At 57.0% G+C, this 25263-nt stretch overlaps 3 protein-coding genes and 1 long non-coding RNA gene across 8 annotated transcripts; 2 read left to right on the forward strand and 2 right to left on the reverse strand.

Annotated features, from left to right (window-relative positions):
* Positions 1–1575: 1575 nt before the first annotated feature.
* On the reverse strand, positions 1576–13517 carry rhoab (ras homolog gene family, member Ab). Its single transcript, XM_088637160.1, has 5 exons — positions 13355–13517; positions 4642–4799; positions 3039–3159; positions 2603–2733; positions 1576–2495 (listed from the first exon to the last, which is right to left on the reverse strand). The coding sequence occupies exons 2-5, from the start codon at positions 4795–4797 to the stop codon at positions 2322–2324; spliced, it is 582 nt and encodes a 193-aa protein (XP_088493286.1). The 5' UTR covers positions 4798–4799; positions 13355–13517; the 3' UTR covers positions 1576–2321.
* Positions 3661–12561, forward strand: LOC148662226 (uncharacterized). The gene is made up of 2 exons (XR_015939691.1): positions 3661–3769; positions 8853–12561. It is a non-coding gene; the product is annotated as an uncharacterized LOC148662226 (long non-coding RNA).
* A 111-nt stretch (positions 13518–13628) lies between the features above and the next one.
* Positions 13629–17858, forward strand: tcta (T cell leukemia translocation altered). Its single transcript, XM_088637163.1, has 3 exons — positions 13629–14744; positions 16407–16461; positions 17064–17858. The coding sequence occupies exons 1-3, from the start codon at positions 14534–14536 to the stop codon at positions 17107–17109; spliced, it is 312 nt and encodes a 103-aa protein (XP_088493289.1). The 5' UTR covers positions 13629–14533; the 3' UTR covers positions 17110–17858.
* An 834-nt stretch (positions 17859–18692) lies between these two features.
* Positions 18693–25251, reverse strand: glyctk (glycerate kinase). Of its 5 annotated transcripts, none has more exons than XM_088637134.1 (5): positions 24934–25251; positions 24235–24505; positions 21682–22079; positions 20386–20561; positions 18693–19845 (listed from the first exon to the last, which is right to left on the reverse strand). In XM_088637134.1, the coding sequence occupies exons 3-5, from the start codon at positions 22041–22043 to the stop codon at positions 18707–18709; spliced, it is 1677 nt and encodes a 558-aa protein (XP_088493260.1). In that variant the 5' UTR covers positions 22044–22079; positions 24235–24505; positions 24934–25251; the 3' UTR covers positions 18693–18706. The 5 variants fall into 5 exon arrangements, with proteins under 5 accessions (XP_088493260.1, XP_088493261.1, XP_088493257.1 ...); XM_088637135.1 differs by lacking the exons at positions 24235–24505; positions 24934–25251 and adding exons at positions 23041–23253; positions 23374–24217; XM_088637131.1 differs by lacking the exons at positions 24235–24505; positions 24934–25251 and adding exons at positions 23041–23181; positions 23223–24217.
* Between the last annotated feature and the right edge of the window lie 12 nt (positions 25252–25263).

The raw sequence follows: 25263 nt of genomic DNA on the forward strand, positions 1-25263 counted from the left end.
CCTGTTTCACTATTCAATCTGAGCCTGTCAGTGTGGGACACTCCTTTCAGACTGAAGAGACTCAGTTCCTCCAGCCCATCAGTGTGGGACACTCCCTTCAGACTAAAGAGACTCAGTTCCTCCAGCCCATCAGTGTGGGACACTCCCTTTAGACTAAAGAGACTCATTTCCTCCAGCCCATCAGTGTGGGACACTCCCTTCAGACTGAAGAGACTCAGTTCCTCCAGCCCGTCAGTGTGGGACACTCCCTTCAGACTGAAGAGACTGATTTCCTCCAGCCCGTCAGTGTGGAACACTCCCTTCAGACTGAAGAGACTGATTTCCTCCAGCCCGTCAGTGTGGGACACTCCCTTCAGACTGAAGAGACTCATTTCCTCCAGCCTGTCAGTGTGGGACACTCCCTTCAGACTAAAGAGACTCAGTTCCTCCAGCCTGGCAGTGTGGGACACTCCCTTCAGACTGAAGAGACTAAGTTCCTCCAGCCTGTCAGTGTGAGACAGTCCTGAAAGTGACCCAGTTCTCTTCATTCTCTTACTGTGATTGTATGTGGTTGGTTCTCCTCTGGGCCGATTCCAGAACAACAATTTATTTTCTATAACACGGTGACCAATATTGCACACAACATTCCAGATGAGAGCTTACTTGTAAGCTATACCAATGCCTCTTTAATGAAATGCGACAGTTTTATGAATATGTATCCCAACTGTGTGTGTGCCTTTTTAACCTCTACCTTGTCCGGAAGATGTAACCAACATGTCCACATAAGCACCTCTTCCGAACGAGCGTGGGGGGAAATTATTTCGTAAAGAGAAAAACAGCCCCCGTGAAGCCTAAGAGAACACGGACAACGATGAACTACAGGATAAGGGAGGGGAGGTGCAGGACCAGGAGCTGTACAACCGGACTGAGCTCCAGCACGTCCTCGTCCGCTCAGGCTCTGGGAGCTGAAGACGGGGACAGCTTGATCTGGCCCCAGGAGGCCCTGTGGGCTGCAGGGAGGAGGAGCAGCTGCTCCAGAAGCACGTGACGGCTCTCCTCTCGGAGGGCTGCCGATGCACGATCACGCCAGGAGCCGTACAGGTTCAGATCGACAGGCTGAAGTGGGGGGGGCCACTGTATACCGCCTGCTGACGCCACGTTCGCGACCTCCCGGGCCTCACCGCTGCCTCTCAGCAACAAGGTCCCGGGTTCGAATCGAGCGTGCAGGGGAGCCTGTGGGGCTTGGGCCTTCGGGGGCGGGTACTGCGGACCTGTCCTGGGGGGTGGCGGGACGAGCCGGCGGTTCGGCTCCGGGAAGCACACAGTGGCGGAAAATCCACGACCTGCTCTTTCCTTCCCACTCCAGCCCGCTAGGTCACATGGCCAGCGTGTGGGTGTCCCGTCCCCAGCTGAAACGGGGGGGTGAGCACTCCAGCCATGGGGTGCGTAATCAGCCCTTCAAAACTCCCATCCCCCCGGGGGCAGGGGGGAGTACAGGACCCCAGCCCGGCCTCCTGGGGCAGCAGCACCACTGAAGACAGGCTGCCTGCCTTCTGCCCTGTCGGCAGCACCGTCAGCAGGTAAAATTGGATACACTTGTTATATAAAGTTATTTATTTCAGAAAGTTACCAAGCCCAGGTCATACAAATCCAGATTCCAGTTAAGTCCCTGTGTATAAGCTCGCGTACAGCACGGGAGCATGGTTTTTTTTTTTTAGCATCACTTAAACCCCTTTATTTTTGTTATGTATGTCTTTTTCCCCACTTTTTTCTTAAAAATTTGTTTATACATACAGAGAGACTACAAGTTAAGCCATTAGGAAATCCATTTTCTTTTTACAAAAAAAAAAGTGACAGGCGTAACGGAAAGGACAGGAGACCTGAAGGAGGAGACGTGTGAGGGCGCCCTTCTGAACCGCGGCGTCTCGGCAATCGTCGCCAGAGCTCAGAAAGGGCGACGGCGCGGCTTTGTGGGGAAAAAACAAGACCGGAAAAAAAAAAAGTTTTCTTACTTAAATACTGGTAAAGACGTTTCCTTGTTTTCTCCTTAAAAGTAAAAGGGTAAAAAAAAAAAAAAGGGGCAACGATGGAAATGGACATAAGTCGGGCGGGGCACGCGGGACACGACGGCACTGGGAACAACAGACACGATGCGGGATGTGGTTCGAGTCCAGTCAGAGGGCACGGGGGACAGGGCCGAGCGCAGCGGGCGCCTCTGGGAGCAGCCCGGACGCCCCCCCGTCTCCCCGCGAGGACAGACGCCGCGCTCCTGGGGCGCCTCGCGTTAAGCGTCGTCTTTAAAAAGAGGGAGGGGGGTGGGGGGGTGTGGGGGGTATGGGAGTTTACAAAAGAAGGCATTTAGAGGTTTTCTTCCCGCGCCGGGCCTGCAGCGCTGCCCGCGTGGCCATCTCGAAGACCTCCCGCACGCCGTCCTTGGTCTTGGCCGAGCACTCCATGTAACCGAAGGCGCCGATGCGGTTGGCCATGTCCCGGCCCTCCTCCGGCTTCACCGGCTCCTGCGGAGGCAGAGGAAGAGGAAGAGCGAGGGGGGGGTCAGCCGGGGGGGGACTCGCCGGATCGCCGCGGGCGACGGCGGCCCCCGACCGGAGCCCGCGTGGCGTACCTGCTTCATCTTGGCCAGCTCGCGGCGCGTGTGCTCGTCGTTGCGCAGGTCCTTCTTGTTGCCCACGAGGATGATGGGAACGTTGGGGCAGAAGTGCTTGACCTCGGGGGTCCACTTTTCCGGGATGTTCTCTGCAGGGAGCATGGGGGGGGGGGGGACTCGTTCAGTACATTAAGGATGCCAGCAGCCCGTCGGCCGTCTCTTTCAGTGCCTCGTTAACCCCCCCTGTCCCACCAGCTCCCCCAGTTAACCTCTCCAGACCGGGAGAGACCCCAATTGCAGCGTCAGGGACTGGGAACACAACCTCAGCTCTTAACGGACTGCGGCCCACCTGCTCATACCCCAGTGCCCACCCAGCCTGACGCTCCGGTCTCTCCCAAGCCCCCGTGACCTCCGGAAGCTCTGGGGGGGGGCCCTGCATCGCGGCCACACTCACCTAAGCTGTCCGGGCTGTCGATGGAGAAGCACATGAGGATGACGTCGGTGTCGGGGTAGGAGAGGGGCCGGAGCCGGTCGTAATCCTCCTGTCCCGCCGTGTCCCAGAGAGCCAGCTCCACCTGCACACAGACCCCCCGGTTTATCCCTTTCAGCGCTTTCGGAACCGCGTCTCCGGCAAACAGGCCGGGAATACGCGATGTAAAAAAACAAAAAAAAACCCGCAGACCAAGTCTGAGAAAAAGGGAGCCGGGAGACGGAGGCCTGCTCACGCTCCGATAGGGAGAGGATGTGAGAAAGCAAGACAGGAGCGCTTCTGTGTTCCAGTGTACCAGTACCCGAACCGGACTGGGCCAGTGTATATCGGGGGCTCTTGGGGGGTCTGAACTTTCAGCTGGGATCAAATCTGGGACTCTGGCTCTAGGTGGTTCTTTACAGATCTGACACCGCAAGATGCAGACAGATACCGGTGGGGGTCCTAGTTTAAGAACCATAACAACACAAGTTTTCTCGTTTCTGTAGCAGCTTTACTTTTTTGTTTTGTTTAACGCTAACTAGAACAGAACACCTCCATTCTTCTCTAAATGCAAAAATAAAAACCGCTCCGTTTCCCCGCCCAGCGAACGAGAAAGGAGCTCTTCATCGTGTGGGCGAGACCTCAGCTGCGACCTTCACCAGAGGTGCCGATGTTAAACGTGAAAGATTCACCCAAATCTCAGTTCTCAAAAGCAGGTAAATGCAATTCATAGTTAAGTCCAGCGCTTAACACATAAAAAAACATGACAATATAAATTTCCATCTTTAAAGCGTTTAACGCTGGATACAAATTACAAAGAAGGAAGGTGCCACAACATCATTTCTATACCTTCCACAACTAATTCTATTAATGACACAATCAGGGCACTAGTGAATCAGTCTAAAGAGATCGGGCCGTTCCGTTTACAGCTCACAGCTGTTGACAGAAAACCCTGCTCTGCATCTCGCACGCAGCAGGACTGAGAAAACCTCCGTCATGGGCCCGGCGGGGCAGCATTCACTGCTCAGGTGCGCCACTCCTACTGTGGCTCCCAGACGGAGGCATCTGAAGCATTTCCAGACAGCATTCCTTCGAGACGGTCTCGCTGAACGCGCAAGTCACAGGACAGGAATGCGAGGCAAGTTTCCATCTGGGCATTCCATGAGTCACAGGGCAGGCGAGCCGGCGCTAAAGGTTTCGGGCAGCGGAAAAAAAAACCCCAAATCAAACGAGCTAGGTGATGTACACCTACGGCAGCCTCACGTCAGCACTCCCCTTGGGAAAGGACAGCAGGTCAGAGGGGCTGCAGTGAAGAGAACGACATCTCACCCCAAAAGGCCGATCTTACAGCAGCGGAGGGAGGCAAAACGAACTCTAGGAGGACTCCCGAGAGCGGTCGATGGCGCGGAGATCCCGGGGGCACTTCGGGAACGTTCCCGGACTGCCTGCAATCCACCCCGACGCCCCTGCTCGCATGCTCTGCGGTCCCGAATCCGGCTGCTTCGGGCTCCGCTTAAAACTCCCTGTGAAATCAGCTCCAGAACCACCCCCCCCCCCCAACCGCCCTCCGAGGACAGGACTCACGCACCTGCTTGCCGTCCACCTCGATGTCCGCCACGTAGTTCTCGAAGACGGTGGGGACGTACACCTCGGGGAACTGGTCCTTGCTGAAGACGATCAGGAGGCAGGTCTTCCCGCACGCGCCATCCCCCACAATCACCAGCTTCTTCCGGATCGCCGCCATGCCTGCGCGCAGGGGGGGCACAAGCGACTTAATCTTGGGTCAGAGCGCCTTTCTGCCGCCCCGCACCCCTGTCCCAGTCACACCTGTGCTGCTGTCCAGGAGCGGGGTCACTGCCCGCAGCAGGAGACAGCCCACTCTGTGCCGCACCCAGACCCCCCCTCAGTCATTCAGCCGATCATCAGAAACGGTCATCACTCAGCAGTCACTCAGCAGAAACCGCTACAGGTTGTAGCTGAGGCGATGGCGACGGGAAAGGGGGGGGGCTGCCGTGCGACTGGACTGAAGGGGGCGCAGCAGCACAGCCCTGCAGCTTCGCTCTGGGGCGTCTGAACCTCTGGGGAGCGTTGCATGCAGCACAGGCTCCCAGTGTGGGGTCTTGAGGGACCCCCCCCCCCGTATCACCTAGTTGTGTTCACAGCCGGGCCAGCGGATTTTAGCTGGGCCTTTTTGAGGCGCATTTTTAAAACCGCCGTCACAGTCCCAAGAGCTCAAGGGGACTGGCCGCTGGTTCCCCGAGGTTTCAGAGGCGCCGCCGCCCCTCAGACCAGAACAATCCCCTCTCTCTGTGGGCGTGTCCGAAACACCTGGGTCCTTCCATCACGAGCTGCTCAAGCACATTCTTAAGAAGCAAGCTGAGGTGAGTCCACACGCCTTCTAAAACCATGGACTAGGCTACACAGGTAAACGGACAGGCAGATCAGTTAAGAGGCACCAATTAGCACCCATGACTTAAGAGGTCAGCCCGAATGAAATCAAGCCACGACGGCGATCCCCAGGAACCACTGGAGCAGGGGACCCACAAACGATGTTCTGATGCTCCGTGCAAGCCTCTGCCTGAGCGCCCGAGCGAGCCATCGAGAAACGCATCCTGCCCCCTGTGTCTACACGCACTTCTCTCTAGCTGCTGGAAACAGGATGTTGCCACACGCGATGAGTCCTCGCCCGCGGCGCTTCTCGCACTTCCTGTCTGCGCGGCTGGCTGGTGTCAGGCCCGCCCGCCTGCCCGCCCCAGAGCGGAACACCCAGCGCTCCCACCAGCCCCAACAGGGAGGCCAGGCCGTTACCGGACAACAAACCGCCAATACCTGGCGAGAAACGCGGACCACCTTATCTGAGCTTTAACAACACGATACATCAAACTCTCCGCAGACTTTCCAGGTTTCTTTAAAGCAAGATGCCGTTAAACTGGTCTAATTAGACCAATTTAACTGAGGTTAAAAACCCAACAACTGAGACTGGAAACCTGTGAACACGCCCACCCGACAGGACCAGGATTAGACGCCCCTACCCTACAGTTTCCTGTACGTGCAGAACTGTGCTGGATGAAAATGTACCCACAAACTCAGCTGTGCATCAATATACTTTCTGCTTTACCAGCTGTGATAAAGACATGTGGAGCCACTTGTCACTGGAGGGTCGCGGGTTCAAATACCGGATGGGGCTTCACTCAGATCACACCTGACCTGCCCTGCCAGACAAGTCATACATCAGCCAAATGACTGTGACACGCTACGTCCTAAAAAAAAAACTAACTGCAGAAGTCGGCAGAACAAAAGCCGACGTCCATCCCAGAGAGCCTCTAATCCAAACACCAGTGTAACTTACAAGACGGCTCTTACAAAGTTCTCACTGTAGGATAACTTTCCCTACAGAGTTTGATTTTTTTCCCCCCTAACCTATGTTGGAAAAAGTTTGGAAAACGGGGCAAGGTTTGGTGTCACAACATGCCGGCTCTCCCAGCAATCCTCCGGTCCTTCCCAGCCAGAGCAGAGCAACTCCCCCCCCCAGCAGAGATGCCCCCTCCCCCAGAAACATGCTGGGTGAGATCAGACCCCCCACCACTTCGCTGCTGTCGCCTCGCGGCTGCGCTGACGGACTCCTCACAGGGCGCGCCACCCATAGAGCCCTGGGGGGTCCGACTGACACCCCCAACTCCCACATCAACAACACCTCCAGAATCAAGGGGGTTCCCCCTGCGGAGGTGCCGCCAAGCCCTTCGGTCTCTTTCAGCTCAACTGGCCTCCAACACAAACCCTGCCGAGGAGGCTGAGCGGTCTTGCCCTGCCATGACCCTGGACCTCTACAGACCCTGCAGGAATCCCCCCTCGCAGACAAACGGAGTGAACAAAATAAGGAACATCCTGGAGCAGCCTGGGAGATTCCAGTTTTCCCGTCAGGAAGCACCGCGTCACGCAGGGAAGACTTCTTCGGATCCCGCGCGAATTCCTTCGCAGGCTCTCGGGAGCGACAGCATCCACCGGTCCCGGCCCGGGCGGCTCTGGACCTCCGCCCGCGGTGCCAGCTCGCTCGGGCTGCTCCGGGGGGCGCTGGTGCCACCTCGGGTTAAATGTAGCCTCAATTTTGTGATTTTTGTGTTTTTGTGATTTTTGTGAGCTCGCAGAAAAAGGCATTTCATTGCCAGCAACTACTGCTGCACGCCGTATTGTCGTGCACTTGATAAATAAACTTTGATTTGATTTTTGATTTGATTTGGTTCGGCCCGCGGCGGATGGGCCAGGGTAGCGGACCCCCTTCCACACAGGGCGACGCCCAAGCGTGAATGAAAGACCCAGCAACAACAACAACAACAACAACAACAACAACAACAACAACAAGAGAGCTTCACTGGAATAAGAAACGCGTGTTTGTGAATTCAGGTCTCCTGCAGGCAGAGGAAAGTGGACAAACAGGCTCCTTCAGAGGGTCGTGATGCCCGAAGAAGGTCCACGTCCAGCAGAGCCAGGAGCAGACGGACCCCCCAGAGCCGCCTCTCTTCACCGGGACAGAAGCGGGGTGCGGCTCGCCGTGCTCAAGTCACCGGGCCAGAGTGCTGAGCCCCTTCACGGACGGGACATCTCAAATCTCAACTTCCCTAGCGGCCAGGCTGGGGTTCCAGGGACTGAGACCCGCGTCCCGGGACCCGACAGCCACACGTCGAATGCGGTGATCCGGGAGAAGCGGAAGTCATCCCGAGACGGACGCAGTCCTGATCACGGACAGCGCGAGCCCTCACAGAGCTCGGTTCAGGGGGCTTCCTGTGCGCTCGACAGCAGCAGCTTCAAGAAGACGGTCATCGGTCGGCAAGGCCCCAGGATGAAAAGCCGAAGATCCTTCAGGTCCGAAGAAGATTGGCTTGGACTATGCCAGAGAGAAGGGAGACCCAGGCTGAGCCCTGGCCTAACCAGGCGCCCTGTGTGAACACACCCACGACCCGCGCCTGGGCTACACAGCGGTGCAGCTGCCTCCGACAGAAATGACACAACGCCAAGCAACACGCCGACATGACCGCGACGACTGGGAAAGGCGGTCCTGGCTTTGAGGAACATGGCAGCTGACAGCCTGACACCTCACACCCGCACAGGAAGGGCGGCCCCCGGGGGGGGGGGGGATGGGGCTGACCACACAAAGCCGCCCGCACCTGTCTGGAGAGCGCGGGCAGCCCGGATCAGTCCTCGGGACAGGGCCTGGGAACCGCTAGTGCGGGCCTGTCCGTAAGGCGGGCGACAAGATCGACCCAGTGATCATCAACCACAAAGCCCTAACTCCCGTCACACAGGAGGCTCTGAAACAAGCATTAGAGCAAAACTGGAGAACCACCTATATGGAAATCAGATACTCAACAGGGATTTACGACCGATCTTGCCTGATCAATTTAAGAGTCTGAACAAGTAACAACAACAACGGGACACAAGAGGATATGATATGCAGCAGTCTGGTTCTCAGAAGACTTCCGATTAAATTCCCCATAAAAGTAATTCTCTAAATCCAGGCCTCTGCCATTTTAGAAAACAGAGGGTACACCTCAAGGGGTGAATGTGTTACATGGGGTGATGTCATTAGTGGAGTAAGACGCTGACCTGTAGTTGGATCACTGCTCTTCTTTATTCATATCAATGGTCTGATTCTGGTGTAGCCAGTGAATTAGTCAATTCTCCAGAACACACCAAATTAGCAGGATTAGCGAGGCAAATTATACACTACAATCCAAAGTGTAGAATTCAACACCCGAAGAAGACCGCACAGCCGAAACGTTGTTTCCTTTCTTCTCTTTTCAGCAGGAATAAACCCGTTACTTGTTCCTCTGGTGCCTGCGCATGCCGACGCAGCTCCCTGCCTGAACGAACTCCAACCAAAGCCCATTAGATCACAGTTGTACCATGTAGTTAGCAAGGCCTCGTTTAGAGTCGTAGACAGACGTGGTTATCGGACTCCAATCCGTCCAGGGAAGAGAAACGAGATGCACCTCGGAGCTGAAGGGACTGTCCCACGCCGACAGCGGGTTGAACCGAACCTTTTTCAGTCTTGAACAAAGACGACAGGGGGACCCGATAGGAGTTCCCCGATATTCGAGTATTTGAGGCACGACAGGTACCAGACCCATCGGCGAAGAACCCTCCCTTGATCCCCGGGATCAGTTTGACTCCTGACTCCTACCACGGATCGCTGAACCGCTACCCCGGCCGGCAACGGCCTTCTCTCGGACCGTGGCACGCCGGGAACAAGCGGCTAGTCTCCGAGGCAACGGTGGTGGAGACGGAGGGACGTCTGGACACGAGGCCCACAAGGCAGGGCTCTCGCAGCAGGCGGACGCTCAGGAAAGACCCCCGATGAATCCCGCAGGACACAGACAGAAGGGCCGGGCCTGGCATCACTCCAAAAGGCGTCCTAGATCCCCTTCCCCTGTACGCCGACGCGGGTTCCTCGGCGCGGCTCGGCACCGGCGCCAGGCCGACAGGTCCTCCTCCCGCGATTCCACACAACCCACAGCGGCGCAAGGCAACAAGCCGCCGCCGCCCCCGCCCCCCCCCCAGGCTGTGGCTGCCGAAGGCGGCATTTCTCCGGTGGGGAGAAAAGGCTCGGTCTCCGCCGGCGTTCCTTAGCCCCTCTCCCGCGGTTCACGGCCGCATCGGAGCCCCGCGGACGCTCTGGATTTCGAGAGGCGCTACTGAAAACCTCCAGGGAATGAGCACAAGCCAGCCGGGCACCTGTGCCGCCCGCCCCCGACGCGGGGAATACATTCCGCAGGGGTCCGAGGTCGCCTGCCCTCCCTCGGGGACAGAGCTCCCGCCTGGCGTTTAGACACTAGGTGCCCCAGGGAGCAGGTGGGAGGTGCCCCTGTAGTGAACGAGCCGCTCAGCCGGCTGCAGAGGTTTCCTCCACCCAGATTGCGCCCCCGCCCGTGAGCAGCAGCCGATTCGCCTGTTCATTTATCATTCCCAGCTATTGAACGTACCCGCCCAGGCTGGGACAGGCCCGCAGGCCTTGGTTCACACCCTGGGGCTGCACTGGGAGGACCGGGGCGCCCCCCCGACACGCCCCCCAACTCGTCTGCGAGCGTCACCGCCTCGAGCCCACAGGAGGCTTGGGAAGGCCGCGGGGGGGGTAACGGTCCTGCCGGGAGCCGGGGACGACTGTGGAACCGCTTGGGGGAATCCCACTGACAGCTGGGGGCACAGCCCGGACTTGAACCCGCAACACCTGGATGGCGGAGCCTGGCCCACTCCCCAGCACGACTCCTCCACTAGTGGAGCCTTTCAGGAGACCACATTGCCCAGTGGGAAGGGGGGGGGGGGATGTTTAAGCTTACTTTAAACACTTACAAAGACTAGGTACAGATTTGAGAAACGTTTCATTTGACATTCCCCGAGATCGACTGGAGTTGCCTGTCAATTCAACATTAAGCACCCAGTTGACTTGCAATAAATATTTGATGCGTCTTTGCCAAGGCCTTTTGGCACCACCTCTTAAACCGAGACCCAGAAGGTACAGAGTTGCTTTTCAGCAGCTGCATCAGCCCGACAGCAGGAGACCACCCTGGCGAATTCATCGCAACAATTCTTCTGTCTTTTTACAAAGCCTGCGTAACGTGAAGTCTAGTTTATTCTTTGTGTCCAGGTAAATCTGTTCCGTGCTCAAAACAGCCGATAAAAGTCAGTGTTTTAAGTGGTGCCTCAGCCTTCCCCAAACCTAAAAACACTTTTATAAGATGGGGATCAAGAAGAACACCTGTGAGTAAAACACAAATGTCAGAGTAATGAAAAATAATAATAGGAACACATTCACTCACTGGGGACGCGATGTTGATGGACACAGACGGGCAATTCCAGTCTAGGAGAGAGAGTGTGACACCCTGGGGTCTTTTAGGTGCGAGGAGCTGGTTGAAGCTGTGAAACCGGTGCAATTAAAACAAACAACGAGCTTGTCGAGAGTAAATGTGCAGACACCTGCCCTCCTGGACCACAAATGACCCCCCTTGCAGTAGGAAACGGCTCTCTAACGGATATTATCCACAGATCGCCCAGTCGCTACGCGCAAAATCGAGATGGGGTGAACAGCCTTCTCGGAAAATGAGAGCGTCCATCGGCAAGACAAGACGACAGTGTATTCCACAAAAACGCGGGCATCTCCGCCCCGCTCAGCTTGTAGAGCTTGAGGGAGAATATATATTTTTTTAAACCCCCCCAAATCAGCAAAGCAAGACGAGAACGAGTGCTCCAGAGAAACGCGACGCGGGCAGCAGCAGAAAGCGTTGGCAACACTCGGGGTAAAGAGGGAGACTGTTCATCCTCTCGCAAAAACGCCCCCCCCCCCCTCCCAAACAAGCACCGACGACAACATCCGCAAACACCACCCCCACCAGCAGCAGCCATCGCCGAGCTCCGACAGCACGGGCTGCAGCTGGGGCTGCACGCTGGCGAAGGCGATACCCTGTCTTCTTTCAGAAAGGGGCCGTCTGAGATCTCGGGATTAATTAACTACTAACTACTGAGCCGAACAGGCCTGGGGGGGGGGGGGGGGGGGGCGTATGGCTCCTGCCCTTTGCGATGGCTCTGGGGAGGAGGGGGGGAGTTGGTACCTTAAAGAGCACACATCCTTCACAACACCGGTCTGCGTAAACCAGTCCAGCAGGGTCAGACCACCTCCGAGACTCGGCACCCCGCTAAGATCCCTGGAAACCCGCAGAATTAAAACCCCTCCAATTAAAACGCGGAGGAGGGTCAACCCATCCTCACTGGAGTTCTCCGATGAGCTCCGTTCCACAGCTGGTCCAATGACGGCGCATCTAGAAGAGCTCAGGCCAAGTATTTCACCAAGGCCAAGCATGGGCGCCGGAGTCACGTCAGTCATGAGGTGAGCTACCGAACCGGCAGCTGTAAGGAGGATCCAAAGCCCTTTGGGGTTGGGGGTCCCCTTCTACAACCAGGGGGGTAACAGGAGCTCAGACAACGGGGGTACCCCACAACCAGCCCGGCCTGGCGACTCCACCCCTCTCCGTTTCAGAACTCGGCCCAGGCGGCGGAGAAGGAGGCCGAAAACAGCGGGGACGCCCCCGTGTCGAAAGAGACCCCGGTTTCCGAGCGAAGGAGGTCGTGTTCACTATGTTTGCTTTGGGCTGGGTCGCGCAGGGAGCCCCGAAGCAAGATGGCGTCACGCAGCAACAGTTGGGTCCCTCTCTCTCGCTCGCCCGCCGAGAAAGGACACCTTTGTCTTCGGGCACCGGCAGCCGGCAGAGCTCCCCACCCCCGCAGGGTCTCGGGAGTTTTCCGAGGGTGTTTGTAAAGCAACGCGGAAACACGCGCGTACCGACCCCCCCCGGCCCGGAAACTCGCCAGAAACTCCGGTCGGCTACGTGTGTGCATTTGTGTGTCTGTGTGGACGGGGAGGGGGGGGTGGCCGCAACCAAAACTTTGGCATTCCCAACGCCTCTCCCCCCCCCCCCCCACCCAGACCAAATTTATATTAAAAAAAGAAAGAAAATAAAAACACGAAACACGAAACGCGAGGCGAGCTGCGCGCTGCGGCGCCCGGAGCTCCGGTCTGCAGGAATCCTGCGCCTCCGGGTATTTCAAGTTTGGTTAGGCGGTAACCTCGTAAACCTACCCCCCCCCTTCCTCCTCCTCCTCCTCCCTTTCACCCCCTGTACGAGAGAGGTACCGGACGGTGTGTCCGGTGTCCGGAGGGGGGCCGCTGGACTGTAAACACAGGCGCCACATCAAAACACACAGCCCGCAGACAGGCGCCGAGAGGGCGCTCCCCAATCCCCCCACAAACACAAAAAGAGGGGGTGTCCCCCCCCAAAAAAACTCGCTTACACGCAGCCAGGCGAGACCCCCTCACCCGCAACGCTGAAAATGTAGACTGATAACGGGGAGCGGAGAGGCGGGGGCGGCGGAGACCCACGGCGACACGTCGGTGGGGTACTTTCCGTGCGCCGAGAATAGGGCACTTCTCTCGACCGGGGAAGCGCACGCCTCGGGGGGGAGGCTGATAGGGCTCCTAAGTTTTGTTTTTTTTCCAAGTTTGTGGGATGGGAAATGAACACAAAACCCACAAACACAGACAGGCGATTCGGAAACGCCAACCGGGCGGAAGCGACTCTCGGAGGTCGCGCCAGACGAAGAAAATCGCGGAGAGATTTTTATATTTTTTTTTTTTTAAGGCGAGGTTTAAAACTTCAAAACACCTCATTTCCCTCCCCCCCCCGGCAGCAAAACACTAGGGGTGTGGAGGGGGGGCTCCCCGTACCGACGGGACCCGGAGTTTGGAGTGATCTTACCTGCAGTTTCGTTAGGAGTTTTCCTTCGGTTACGACACCCCCCTCCGTCTGCGCCCGGACTCTGTGGTACAATAAACCGGCTCGCGTGTGCGCGCACGGGGCGGGAGAAGGCGCGCCCCCCCCCCCCGACTCTCGCCCGAGGAAACGAGCGAGGGGAGGGAGCGGGGACGCGCATGGGCAACGCCTGCGCGGCCACGCCGTGGAGGAGGGCCGTGCGTGAGGGGGGGGGGCGGGGAGCGTCGCCGCGCACGGATTCATGAGCCCGTGAGGGTCGTGGAGAGACAGTGTTGGGGCTGGTGCAGAAACGGGGTGACCTTCTTTACGGAGAAACTCGCAATCATTTTGGTTATTGACGCGTTCCTAATATTTTGTTGTTGTTTTTTTTTTTTGCCGTTTCGAGCCTGGAGTCCAACAGCGGGTGTTGTGTGTTTTTTTAAAAAAAAAAAAACTATATGAAGTGGTAATTTTAAGGCTTTATGAAACTCGTTCAAGAAACACGACCAAACCGTGTAATGCATCGCCCCCTCGTGTCCAGTTCCGAGAACGCACGGCAGTGAATCCTTCCCAGTCCTGCCTGTTACTGGACAGGAGCAGCTACCTTCAGGCCCCTGGAGTCTTCTTCATTTGAACCGTTGTGCGGACTAGACCCAGTTGGACTCGGCTCTTGAAGACTGACGTTACGTAGTAGACTAATAATTAAAGTTAATAATAACGGAAAAAATGAATGCAGAAATATCAGCAAGCTAAATAACAGGCGGTATGTCATTCTTTGTCACACCGAATTTAACTGGCGCCATGCAAACAAAATTAATTGCTGGTTTTGGACCGCATAGGGGAGACTAAGCGTTTGCCCTCAAGCAAATACATGAACCTCTTTTTCTAGTCCAAAACAGCAGATTTGGTTAAAAAAATAAATAAATAGCGCCGCACTTTCCACTTCAACTCGTTTTCTTTATTCAACTTTTTTTTGAACAATAAAAACTCGAATTTTGCCGTGACGTAGACATTTCCGGCGGCTGCGTGTGACGAATCTGCGATCCCGGAGCAGGGGGCTGCTGCTGCTGCTGCGTTGCTGCGGCAACCGGGGAGGCGGGGCGCTGCGGCCTGGTCGCGGCTCACAGCCTGTCGGGAGGCCCGGTGGCGCAGGGCTCCGGCTTCTGCTGAAAGAAAAAAACAGTGATGGAAGAGCCGTGGGACTTCGAGTTCTTGTCGCTTCTCCTGGACGGTCTGATGTCCTTCGTGTCGGAGTTCGTGAGCGACTGGCTCGCCAACGACGTGAGGGTGGCGATTTTCAAGATCCTGCTCGGCTGGTTCGTCTTCAGCCTGGTCGCCATCCACTTCGCCTGGAAGGTCTACGGCCCCACCGTCAACGACATGTACTACCGGCAGGGTGAGTGTCTCCCCGTGAGGGCTGGCGGGCTGCTGGGCTGCTCTGACCCCCCTCTACCCCCCCACTCGATCGGCAGACAGACGCGGAAATGTGGGACGTGATAACCAGGAGGGACGCGACCCTGCATTATTGTCACTGTCCGTCTCTTCCTTGTGACAGTTAGCTGACCGCTACTCTACGAGCGAGCATACGTTATGGTGCATGTGTTGATAGTTCTTGTGTGAATGACTCGGATGTCTTTAAAAGACGTAGTTCTTAGAGCAGTGTAACGCTGTTGCCCTGAGCAATGCTAGGCGAAGGCAGCAGACGGGTCCGTCTCGTCCAAATTTATTATAATAATAATAATAATAATAATAATTGCTTACACTTATATAGCGCTTTTCTGGACACTCCACTCAAAGCGCTTTACAGGTAATGGGGATCCCCTCCAACACCCCCACCAGTGTGCAGCCCCACCTGGATGATGCGACGGCAGCCATAGTGCGCCAGAACGCTCCCCACACACCAGCTCTCAGTGGGGAGGAGACCAGAGTGATGAAGTCAATTCATAGATTATATAGTGTAAATTATACACTACTTTACAGCGGACGAGATGTTCCGAGTCCAGCAGCACCCGAATCCAGCTACCGTGGCAGATTCTGTGCACGCAGTCCGCAGCGATTATCCAGACACCCGGGAAAAAAGTGCTTTTTGCAGTTTGTCCCAAGATAATCCGAAAAGGGGGATCTCAAAAAGTTATACCGAATGGCTCAATTGCACAGACGTCTTAAAACTCATTGCTGCTCAGATGTAATCTGCGAAACATTACATCAAAGATAACATGTCATCTTTACGTGTTAGGGGGACTGCTGGAAAAACACTTGTATTAAAACGATGCACAAAGATTTGCGGTAGGTTTGCAGCACAAGCAGCTCTGCCCTGGACTAAGAAATGAATTCACACTGGTGAAGAAAATGCCGTCGACCCCTTGGAGACCAGTTTATTCTGAAACAGCTGTTATCATCTGTGTGGTCTTGCACATTAGCTCCTGCTGTGACAGAAAAGCTGCCACTATTTTAAATATGTACACTGCACTCATTCCACAACTCAAGGTGTTAACAGGTAGCAGCAGAGGATACTCCCCTCCACCCCACCAGTGTGCAGCCCCACCTGGATGATGCACCAGTCCGCTCCCCACACACCAGCTCTCAGTGGGGAGGAGAGCAGAGTTATTTATTATCAGAGATGGGGGTTATTAAGGAGGCCATGATTGGTAAAGGCCAGGGGGAAATTTGCCCAGGACACAGGGGTTACATTCCTACTGTTTTTGAAAAATGTCCTGGCATCTTCAAATACCACTCAGATTCAGGACCTGGGTTTTATGTCTCATCTAAAGGAAGGCGCTATTCTGGCCCCACTAACACCTCTTCCAGCAGGAACCTTAGTGTTTCCCAGGAGTCTCCCATGCAGGTACTGATCAGGCCCACGCCTGCTGAGCTCCAGTGGGCTGTCAGCTGGGAGTTGCAGGGTGAGATAGGTCTTGTTTTAAATCTAAATCTAGAATCACATTTAAAATTCCAAACCAGCTGTACTGCTGTCCTTGATTTCGTAGCGTGCTTGTGGAGGGATATTGTGAGGGTGCTGGTGCCCCAGCGCTCAGTCCTGTTTCTCCCCTGTCTGCAGGGACTGGAGGCCAGAATGGGGGGACTCCGGAGGTGGCTCCTCATCTCAGCGGCTGGTGGGTGTGCGCTGCCTGTATATTTCCGACCGTAACTGGAATGCACTTATAGTGTAATAATAGTAAAGAACAAGGAGGCCAGTTCTTTAAATAATAATAATAATACAATTATTATTACAAGAAGGTAGCTGCGTCAGCATGCGTAGGCTGCAAAGGAAAGAAAAGAGAAACAAGGTTTCGGCTGTGACACCCGAAGAAAGCTCCGAAACGTTTCTTCTCTTTTCCTCATGGAGTAAACCTTTACTTGTTCCTTTGCAGTCTGTGCATGCTGACGCAGCCCCCTACTTGAAATAATAATAATAATTATACAGGTGGGGAGCTGGGTCAGCATGCGTGGTCTGCAAAGGAACAAGTAATAGGTTTATTCCATGCTGAAAAGAGGAGAGAGAAAACACAACGTTTCGGCTGTGAAGCCGCACTCAGTATTGCAATATTATTTTTCTTCTTATTAAGGAACTGACCTACTTGCATGATTTTTGCTCAGGGTTGCGAGAGCAGATTCTGAGAATCGGAGGGGTACAGGCTGCAGTATAGGAACGTGCAGCCCTCAGTCCTCTTCCCAGTGTTGCCCTTGTCACCGGACACTGTCCTCTGTCCCGCAGGGAGGGGGTGGCAAGCGGAGATGCTTTCAAGACGCACCGGGAGTGAGCAGGTCCCCGCCCACGCCCTGCTTCTGGCCAACAGGATCGCGGCACCTGGCGCCTTCGACCAATCAGACGTGCGGGAGGACAGCGGTCCTTGTCCTCTGCCAGCCGCCCCTCTCTCCCAGCGTGCAGCGGGCCTGCTGCCTGTCCGGACTGCCATGTGCTTGTTGTGTGGGGGGTCCAGGGTTTCAGGCTTTATTCTCTGTGCAGCAGTGACCTGGTCGGGGTTAAACAGGAGGATAGCCGGGCTGCGCTCCAGCGTGATGTATGCGCACCCCTCTGCATCAGTGACGAGCCCGTGTCCTCTGACACCCGGACGCCCAGCCCCATCATACGCGGGAGTAACTCTGGAGTAACAGTCTCGGGGTTGGGTTCTGTTGCTCTGTTACTCTCTTTTCTTTGCCTTTTTTTTTGTCCGTGGCTCAAATCTTGTGTGTGTTCTGCTTCAAAGAAAGTTGGGCACCACCACCAGGCTTGCAAGACCTCCATTCTCTCCCCCAGTGTCTTATTTCTTTGTCATATTTCTGCCTGAGCTGGCTTTCCACTCTCTACCCTCCCTGCCTGATCGCCATGATGTGATCTGGATGCTTTTCCAGAAGAATAAAAACTGGGGCACTATCTGGGGCAGACGTCCAGCTAACTGCAAACACATTTGATATTTGGTGTTCGACGTGTAGTCGACATTAAACATTTTTTGTGTGCACCTGACCTCTTTTGTGGTGTAATAAAATACAGATGGCAGAGATGCTTAAACTGTGGTTTTTTTTGTCTTTTTCTGTTAAGAACTCTGTGTCCCTATAATAAACTCCACAGTATTTGAGTTTAGAAAAGGTGGGGTGGACTTAAGGAGATGTAATATGGATAAATACTTGCGCCCCCTGGTGGCCATTCAGTTTTCTTAGCAGGTGAGGAAGAAAGTGGTGATAATTGGCTGTTCAACTGTTAGAGAGTAAGAGTTTAGGTGTTCCTGAGCACTTCTCAAGAAACACGTGCAGGTGTTCACCGGATTAGGGTATTTAATGAACACCAGGACATGCGATTCAGCCATCGAGTGCTGAGTCCACACCTCATCTCTACATGACTGGAGTTGTCTCCTGCAGGCGTGTGGTATAGACCTCAAACAAAGCGTTCCTGCATCTGTGTTTTTACACAGATTAACATTTTTAAAACTCTGCAACACACATAACCTGAAATGGTAAAGCGGTACTACTGTGCCTATGGACTTTGTAGTTCGGCGTACAAGAAATGAGCCTGTAGTTTACCGAGCTGCTTGTATGAATTCATTGAGAATAAATGTGTATGATTTAAATATTGCCTTTAAGTTGTTGGGAGTTCCCTGCCCTTTCATTCTGCATACCCACATTCTTTTAACGTTCAACCTTCTGTGCAAGAGGAACACTCTGTAAACGGGTCCCACTTGCTGTATCAGTTATAACCATTATAACCACACAGGAGGGCTGTGGTGATCCTTCAGGCCCTCAGAGAACGGGCAGCGGTGTAGCCGTGTGCCTTTTTACACACAGCAGCCGTAAATGTGCCCAAAATGGAGGAGAACACACATTCAGTTAATGAAATTGAAAACAGGCGTAGAATGGACTAGTCTATAATAAAGTCCAAAAAATGAATTTATTATTTGTATTGGGGTTCTTACATTTAACAGGCCAGATATTCATTACGAGGCAGGTGTTGGTAACTTCATTGTAAACGTGATTGTTCCGAGAATTAGACAACACGTCCGCACGATGCGCGTCTCTCTGACAAAGACGTGATCCAGCGCCGTGACTCGTGCGGACACACCCAGACTGGGGGCTTCGGCCCTTTTTTTTTTTTACCCATGCTGCACTGCTCTGCGCCCCCTCTCGCAGCCCTGCAGGAGGCGCCGCGCCCCCTAGCTGGCGGGGAGCAGCAGCACGTGGACGTCCATCACGTTGGTGCCGGTGAGGCCGGTGCGGAGCAGCCGCCGCCCGCCCGAGAGGCGGGAGAAGAAGGTGAAGGAGTCGTTGTCGCGCAGGAACCCCTCCGGGTCGAGCCCCTGGGCCTGGGCCTCCCGGGCCAGCTGGGCGTCCGCCACGGCGCCCGCCGCGTCCGTGGGCCCGTCCTGCCCGTCCGTGCCCCCGCTGAGGAAGGCGGCGCCATGCCCCAGCTCCAGCCCCACGCGCAGCGCCAGCTCCTGGTTGCGCCCGCCTCTGCCGCCGCCCCGCAGCTCCACGGTGGGCTCCCCGCCCGCCAGCAGGCACAGGCCGGGGCCGCCCCCCTCCGCGGCCTGCAGGGCGCGCCGCAGGTCCCCCGCCGCCACCCCCACCTGCGGGGCCAGCTCCAGCACGGCGGCGGCCAAGCCCGGCGGGGGGCCCCCGGGGCCCCGGGCCTCGCGGGCGAAGCGGGCCAGCGTGGCGTAGAGCCGGGCCACCGCGCGCACGTCGCCGCAGACCCCCGGCGAGACCACCACGGGCCGGAACCCCAGCTCCTGCGCGCGCCGCGCCGCCGCCTCCAGCGCCAGCGTGTTGGAGCCAATCAGCACGTTGTGCACCCGCCCGGGGCCTCCCTCCTCCTCCTCCTCCTCCTCCTCCTGCTGCTGGCTCTCCAGGACGTCCCGCACGGAGCGGGGCAGCGAGGCCCACAGCCCGTAGCGCTCCAGGATGGCCCGGCTCGCCTCGGGCCGGGCCGGGCCGGGCACGGTGGGGCCGCTGGCGATGAGGTCGAGCGGGTCGCCGATGACATCGGAGAGGATCAGGCTGACCACCTGCGCGGGGGACCAGGCAGGGTGAGCGGCGCCGACACCCTGACCCGCGGCCCGTTCCCCCAGCCCAAGCCCAAGCCCAACCGGCATTACAGAACACTGTCCCTTCTTGCCGGCCGGTTAACCCAGGAGCTGACGGATCACTTCAGTGTTGACCACCCCTTAAACTGTCCCCTGACGCCCCCCCCGGTGAAGAAGGGAGAGGATCACCCATAAAACCCTGGGGCCAGTACCACAAGCCGGGCGACACAAGTGGGAGCAACGGGGAAGTGCTTTCATAACCAGGAACAGCAGGCCTTTCTTTACGCAAAGGGGGGTGGGAGCGTGGAACAGGCTGCCCCAGCCATGGTGCGAAAGCCGATCCCCTGGCTTCTTTCAAGAAATGATCCCGGGGTCAACCAGCTGCTAGGGACCGAACAGGCCAGATGGCACTGCTGTACATAGACTCGCATGGGACAAAGAAACGGCAATCCCTAAAAACACACACACACACACACACACACACACACACACACACACACACACACACTCTCAAGACGGTACCTGCGCCGGGTGTGCACAGCGGGCCAGGCCTCCTCCCTTCAGCAGGGACAGCGCCTTGCGCACTGTGTTCAGCTCCTGGATCGTCGCCCCACGCGCCGCCAGCATCCGCGTCAGGCCCTGCTTCTCCTCCAGCGTGACCGGGGGGACGGGGGAGGGCAGGAGCGCTGAGCCGCCCCCTGCGGGCAGACAGCGGGCAGAGAGTCAGCAAACGCGGCCCGGACTCCAGCGCGGCGGAGCGCCCTCTCGTGAGCACCATGACGTTAACCGTGGTCATGTGACCCTTCTGGTTCTTCTTCTGCCTGAGCTCTTCCCGACTGCACCCGTGACCCGTGACCCGTGACCCGTGACCCGTGACCCGTGACCTCTGGCCCATGGCCCATGGCCCGTAACCCGTGACTTTACACAAACCCAAACAAAACGGACATCAAATCGGCCGGTCCGGTCAAAGCCTTAGCGCCCTCCCCCCGACCCGTCTGCGCCCGCCGCGGGGGCCGGTACCGGAGATCAGCACCAGCAGCAGGTCGCGGTCCGTCAGCCCGCCGGCCAGCGCCCTGATCGCCCGCGCCGCCTCCTGCGCCGCCGCGTCCGGGAGGTTGTGGCGCGCTCCCTCCAGCGCCCGGATACGGCTCCCAGCTCCCAGCAGCATCTCCCTGTGCGGAGAGAAGCGCCGGGAATGACCCTGGAGCCGCCCCACCGGGGCGCCCCAAGTGTTTCATCAGAGACCCCCGCGACAAGGGGGTCCCCAGGGTTTACAACACCAGCACCCCCCCCAGAGCCTTCTGCCATCAGGGGCTCCCCCAGCGCCCGCTTTCTCTTTTTAAAGGACACCCCCATTTCCCAACCCAACCCCCTTCCCCCCCAGCTTCAGTTCAGGCGGGTGACCCCCCCGTGACCAGCCCTGTGGCGGATGGCGGGATCCCCCTTCCGCACCGCCGCCCCGCAGCTCGTCCCCGGGCCCACCGACTGGGGGCGCAGCGCCGTCTCCAGCACCACCCAGCACGGCTGCACCCCAGCAGCTCCGGGACGGGACGGGATGGGGGGGTCACTGCGGACCGAGAAGCCCGACTCCACACCAGGAGAACGGAACCGGATCCCACCGGGACTCACGGAGGTGATCGGGACACCCCCACGAGTAGAACCTCCCATTCCCCCGCCGGGACCCGGAATGCCCGACTCAAAACTGCGCCAAGAGCACAGCTTCCCGGCGAGGTGTAAGAGAGAGGATCGGCATCAACTCAGCAGGGAGAACAACGCAAACAAGCAGGGACTGTCCGGAGAGCTCACGTCGACCCTTACCCTTTCCCATCCCGCCTCAGTGCTTCCTGTATCCCGAGCGGCACGCTGATCACGCCCTGCACCAGGTGGTCGCCCACGATCCTCTCCGCGGCCGCCGCCATGCCCAGCACCGCCTTGCCGAAGCCCACCAGGTGCAGGTTCTCCCGCAGGGTGTAACTCCGGCCCCCCACCAGGAGGCGCTCTCCCCGCCGCTCCAGGCTGCGGCGCACCACGGCGTCGGGCTGCACGGCTCCCACCGCCGCGCCGAAGATCTCCCGCGCCTGCGCCGCCCACGACATGGCCCGCGACATGGCCCGCGGGGCGCCCGGGCCGAGGGACAGCGACAGCGACAGGGCGGGGGCGAGGGCGGGGGCGGGGCCCATGGGGCGCTGCTCAGACCGCAGCCGGCTCGTCACGCCCTGCGAGGGGAACAGGAAGTGAGGGGCGAGGCTGCCCTGCGTGCCGTGTGCAGGAGTGGACAGTTAACCTGTCACTCTCACCAGTTATAGCCAGCAGCCATATCACCCTGCAGCTCCCAGCTGGCCGCCCACTGGAGCCCAGCGGGTGTGAGCCTGGTCAGTACCTGGATGGGAGACTCCTGGGAAAAACTAAGGTTGCTGCTGGAAGAGGTGTTAGTGGGGCCAGCAGGGGGCCTAATGCCCCAGTATAGTGACGGGGACACTATACTGTAAATGGGCGCCGTCCTTCGGATGAGACGAAAAACAGAGGTCCTGACTCTCTGTGGTCATTAACAATCCCAGGGCAATTCTCGAAAAGAGTAGGGGATTTATCAATCATGGCCTCCTAATAACCCCCCTCTCTGAACTGGCTCCATCACTCTGCTCTCCTCCCCACTGAGAGCTGGTGTGTGGGGAGCGGTCTGGCGCACTATGGCTGCCGTCGCATCATCCAGGTGGGGCTGCACACTGGTAGGGGTGTTGGAGGGGATCCCCATTACCTGTAAAGCGCTTTGAGTGGAGTGTCCAGAAAAGCGCTATATAAGCGTAAGCAATTATTATTATTATTATTAACTGTGTTTACGCCCCCCTTCTGTCCCAGAGGATCCCAAAGCACGTCTACACACCGGAGCAGGAGGTACTCGTGGTTTGCTCAAGCACGGTGCTTAATGAGTCACCTGCCCCCAGCCCCCAGCCCCCAGCCCCTCCACACACTCTCTCACACTCGGCCTGTCCACTGACACAGCCCAGAGCACACGCGAGTCCTCGGACAGTCCTTCCTGTCCTACACTCCACCCCCCCCGCTGGGATCTCCGGTCCCGACGGTGTCTTTCCCAGCTAGATCCTTCCCATCATCCCCGCTCACAGCGGCCCTACGGACGCCAGCCACACGAGTGAGAAAGTGAAGGAACTGGAGACAGACCTGAGATCCCCAGCGCACAGCACAGCGTAAGCCCACAGTGTCCAGCTCTGTCCTGTCCAGTCCAGCAGCCAGTCTCCTGTGATCTGCTCTGTCCAGCAGCTTGTCTCCTGTGAACTTCTCTGTCCTATATAGTCCAGCAGCCTGTCTCCTGTGATCTTCTCTGTCCTATATAGTCCAGCAGCCTGTCTCCTGTGATCTGCTCTGTCCAGCAGCCTGTCTCCTGTGATCTGCTCTGTTCTCTGCTCTGTCCAGAAGACAGTCTCCTGTGATCTGCTCTGTCCAGTCCAACAGCCTGTCTCCTGTGATCTGCTCTGTCCTGTCCAGTCCAGCAGCCCGTCTCCTGTGATCTGCTCTGTCCAGCAGCCTGTCTCCTGTGATCTGCTCTGTCCAGTCTAGCAGCCCGTCTCCTGTGATCTGTCCTATATAGTCCAGCAGCCTGTCTCCTGTGATCTGCCCTCTGCTCTGTGCGGCTCAGCTCTTATTGACTGAGGGATTAATGATCGACAGGCCAGCTCTGATGTAATGCTTTGCTGGACCGGGCCAGTCCAGTGAGAACAAACTGTCTTCTGCAGGTGGCTGCTGCTGCAGGCCCGGTGACACAGCCGGGCGTTCGGCACCTCCCTCGGGGGACGGAAGTGAGCCCGTCCACCCTGCTGTCCGGGCTCCGGAGCACGAACCCGCCCCAGGCCGCCCCATAGCTGGGAGCCGAAGCTCCATTACTCTTTAATGGGAATGGACAGCGCGCTATCTGCCCCCAGCTCAGAGTCCACTGAGCAACAGCCCCGCCCCTCCCCCCGTCTGTCTGCACGGGGGGGGGCGGTTCTCTCCCAACTCTCTCCCCATCCCCCCCCACGGAATGATCCGAAATCTAAACATTTTACTTGGGGTGCGATGAAAGGAACTGATCTTTTCTCCTGTCGGTGAAGGCAGTCTGTGAGCTACAGCTAAGGCCTGGTTTTCCCGGGCTCGTAAAAGATCTACAGGTGAGGAGCAGACTAGATGTCTGCCGGACCCCTGCTGAGCCACACTGCAGCTGCCTGCTGGTCTCCTCACACAGGTGAGCTGTGACGACTGCCCCACAGGGTCAGCCCCCATTCAGGAGTCTGTCTAAGTCTTCCTGCAGACGTGCATGTTAGGAATATCATAACACGAATATTAAATATAAACGCTCTAGTCACTAAAGTTTAGTTTTACCTAATCTCCTTGAAGCTTGTTTGAAGAATTCCAGCAAGTTAGACGAGACCTTATTTTTCTTATCCCACGCTCGACTCCTGAAGTGTCCTCGTTCTCTCAGTCATACTCTTAATTTGTCTCCATCTATAAACTCCGTATCTCTCCCAGCGTCAGGCGCCAGACTGCCCGGGCTGTCCCTCGGTCCGTTTCGTGGATCGGACCCCGGGGAACTGTTCTTTACTGCCCCGGCTCCTCTACGCCTCGGGATCAATCATGCTAAAGCGAGCCAGTCCTGCGGGAGATCGATAATGTGACATCTTCAGCTATAGTCTGTGTGAACCATGTGACAAACCCCCTATTATCTCATAAGCCACTCGCTCAAGCCTTTACTGCCCTAGAAGTGGAAAAAGTGGTTCACAATACTGTTTCGCCCCCATTGCAATATTTCTTTCTGTCCCCGGCTTGGCGATTCTAATAGTTTTTCAGCTGCTCCGGTACACTCTTTTTCCTCCTCTCAACCTCCTGCCCTATCACGCACGCCTGCTGCGTGGGGCTCTCTTCCTCCCGAGTTTTTTTTTTTTCTCTTAATATCGCCATTAAACTATTGAGGCACTTGTCCTGCCAAGCAACTCAGCCAGGCCCCGATATCCCTGCCCCTCGCACTAAACGGCACTGTCGCAGTCCCCCGAACAAAGGCGTCCGGCACGCAAGTGCACGTACCAGCGCAGCAATGCCATTTCATTCACGCTCGATCCCCTCGACTCCTCATATCCAGCCCCCCGTGAAATGTCCGCCCGGTTGCATTGTGGTACCTGTAGTCCGGCAGGGAAAGGGGGCGCTACGGCGGCCGGACAGGGCCACACACACACACACACGCGCGAATCTCGCAATTCACTGCGCTTGGAAAGGCAGCGAACGCCTCCCTTTCCCAGCGCTCACCCGGCCGGAGGCTGCAGCACACAACCTCGGTTTAGACGCGGGCTCTGTCTTTTAAAGCGCCTCTGCGCTCACAGGCCGGCGAGCAGCGCTCGGCCTCGCGCTTCCGATTGA

This window comes from Lepisosteus platostomus, chromosome 6 (genome assembly GCF_059453375.1).
Source record: "Lepisosteus platostomus isolate fLepPlt1 chromosome 6, fLepPlt1.hap1, whole genome shotgun sequence".
Lineage (NCBI taxonomy): Eukaryota > Metazoa > Chordata > Actinopteri > Semionotiformes > Lepisosteidae > Lepisosteus > Lepisosteus platostomus.

Coding starts and splice junctions, on each gene's coding strand:
- tcta (XM_088637163.1), top strand. CDS start 14,534: ATGGAAGAGCCGTGGGACTTCGAGTTCTTGTCGCTTCTCCTGGACGGT. Junction 14,745..16,406: donor CGACATGTACTACCGGCAGG/GTGAGTGTCTCC, acceptor CCCTGTCTGCAG/GGACTGGAGGCCAGAATGGG. Junction 16,462..17,063: donor GCTCCTCATCTCAGCGGCTG/GTGGGTGTGCGC, acceptor TCTGTCCCGCAG/GGAGGGGGTGGCAAGCGGAG.
- glyctk (XM_088637132.1), bottom strand. CDS start 22,043: ATGGGCCCCGCCCCCGCCCTCGCCCCCGCCCTGTCGCTGTCGCTGTCC. Junction 20,562..21,681: donor CTGAGGCGGGATGGGAAAGG/GTAAGGGTCGAC, acceptor GTCTGCCCGCAG/GGGGCGGCTCAGCGCTCCTG. Junction 19,846..20,385: donor GCTGTGCACACCCGGCGCAG/GTACCGTCTTGA, acceptor TCCCCCGCGCAG/GTGGTCAGCCTGATCCTCTC.
- rhoab (XM_088637160.1), bottom strand. CDS start 4,797: ATGGCGGCGATCCGGAAGAAGCTGGTGATTGTGGGGGATGGCGCGTGC. Junction 3,160..4,641: donor TCGAGGTGGACGGCAAGCAG/GTGCGTGAGTCC, acceptor GTCTGTGTGCAG/GTGGAGCTGGCTCTCTGGGA. Junction 2,496..2,602: donor AGCTGGCCAAGATGAAGCAG/GTACGCCACGCG, acceptor CTGCCTCCGCAG/GAGCCGGTGAAGCCGGAGGA.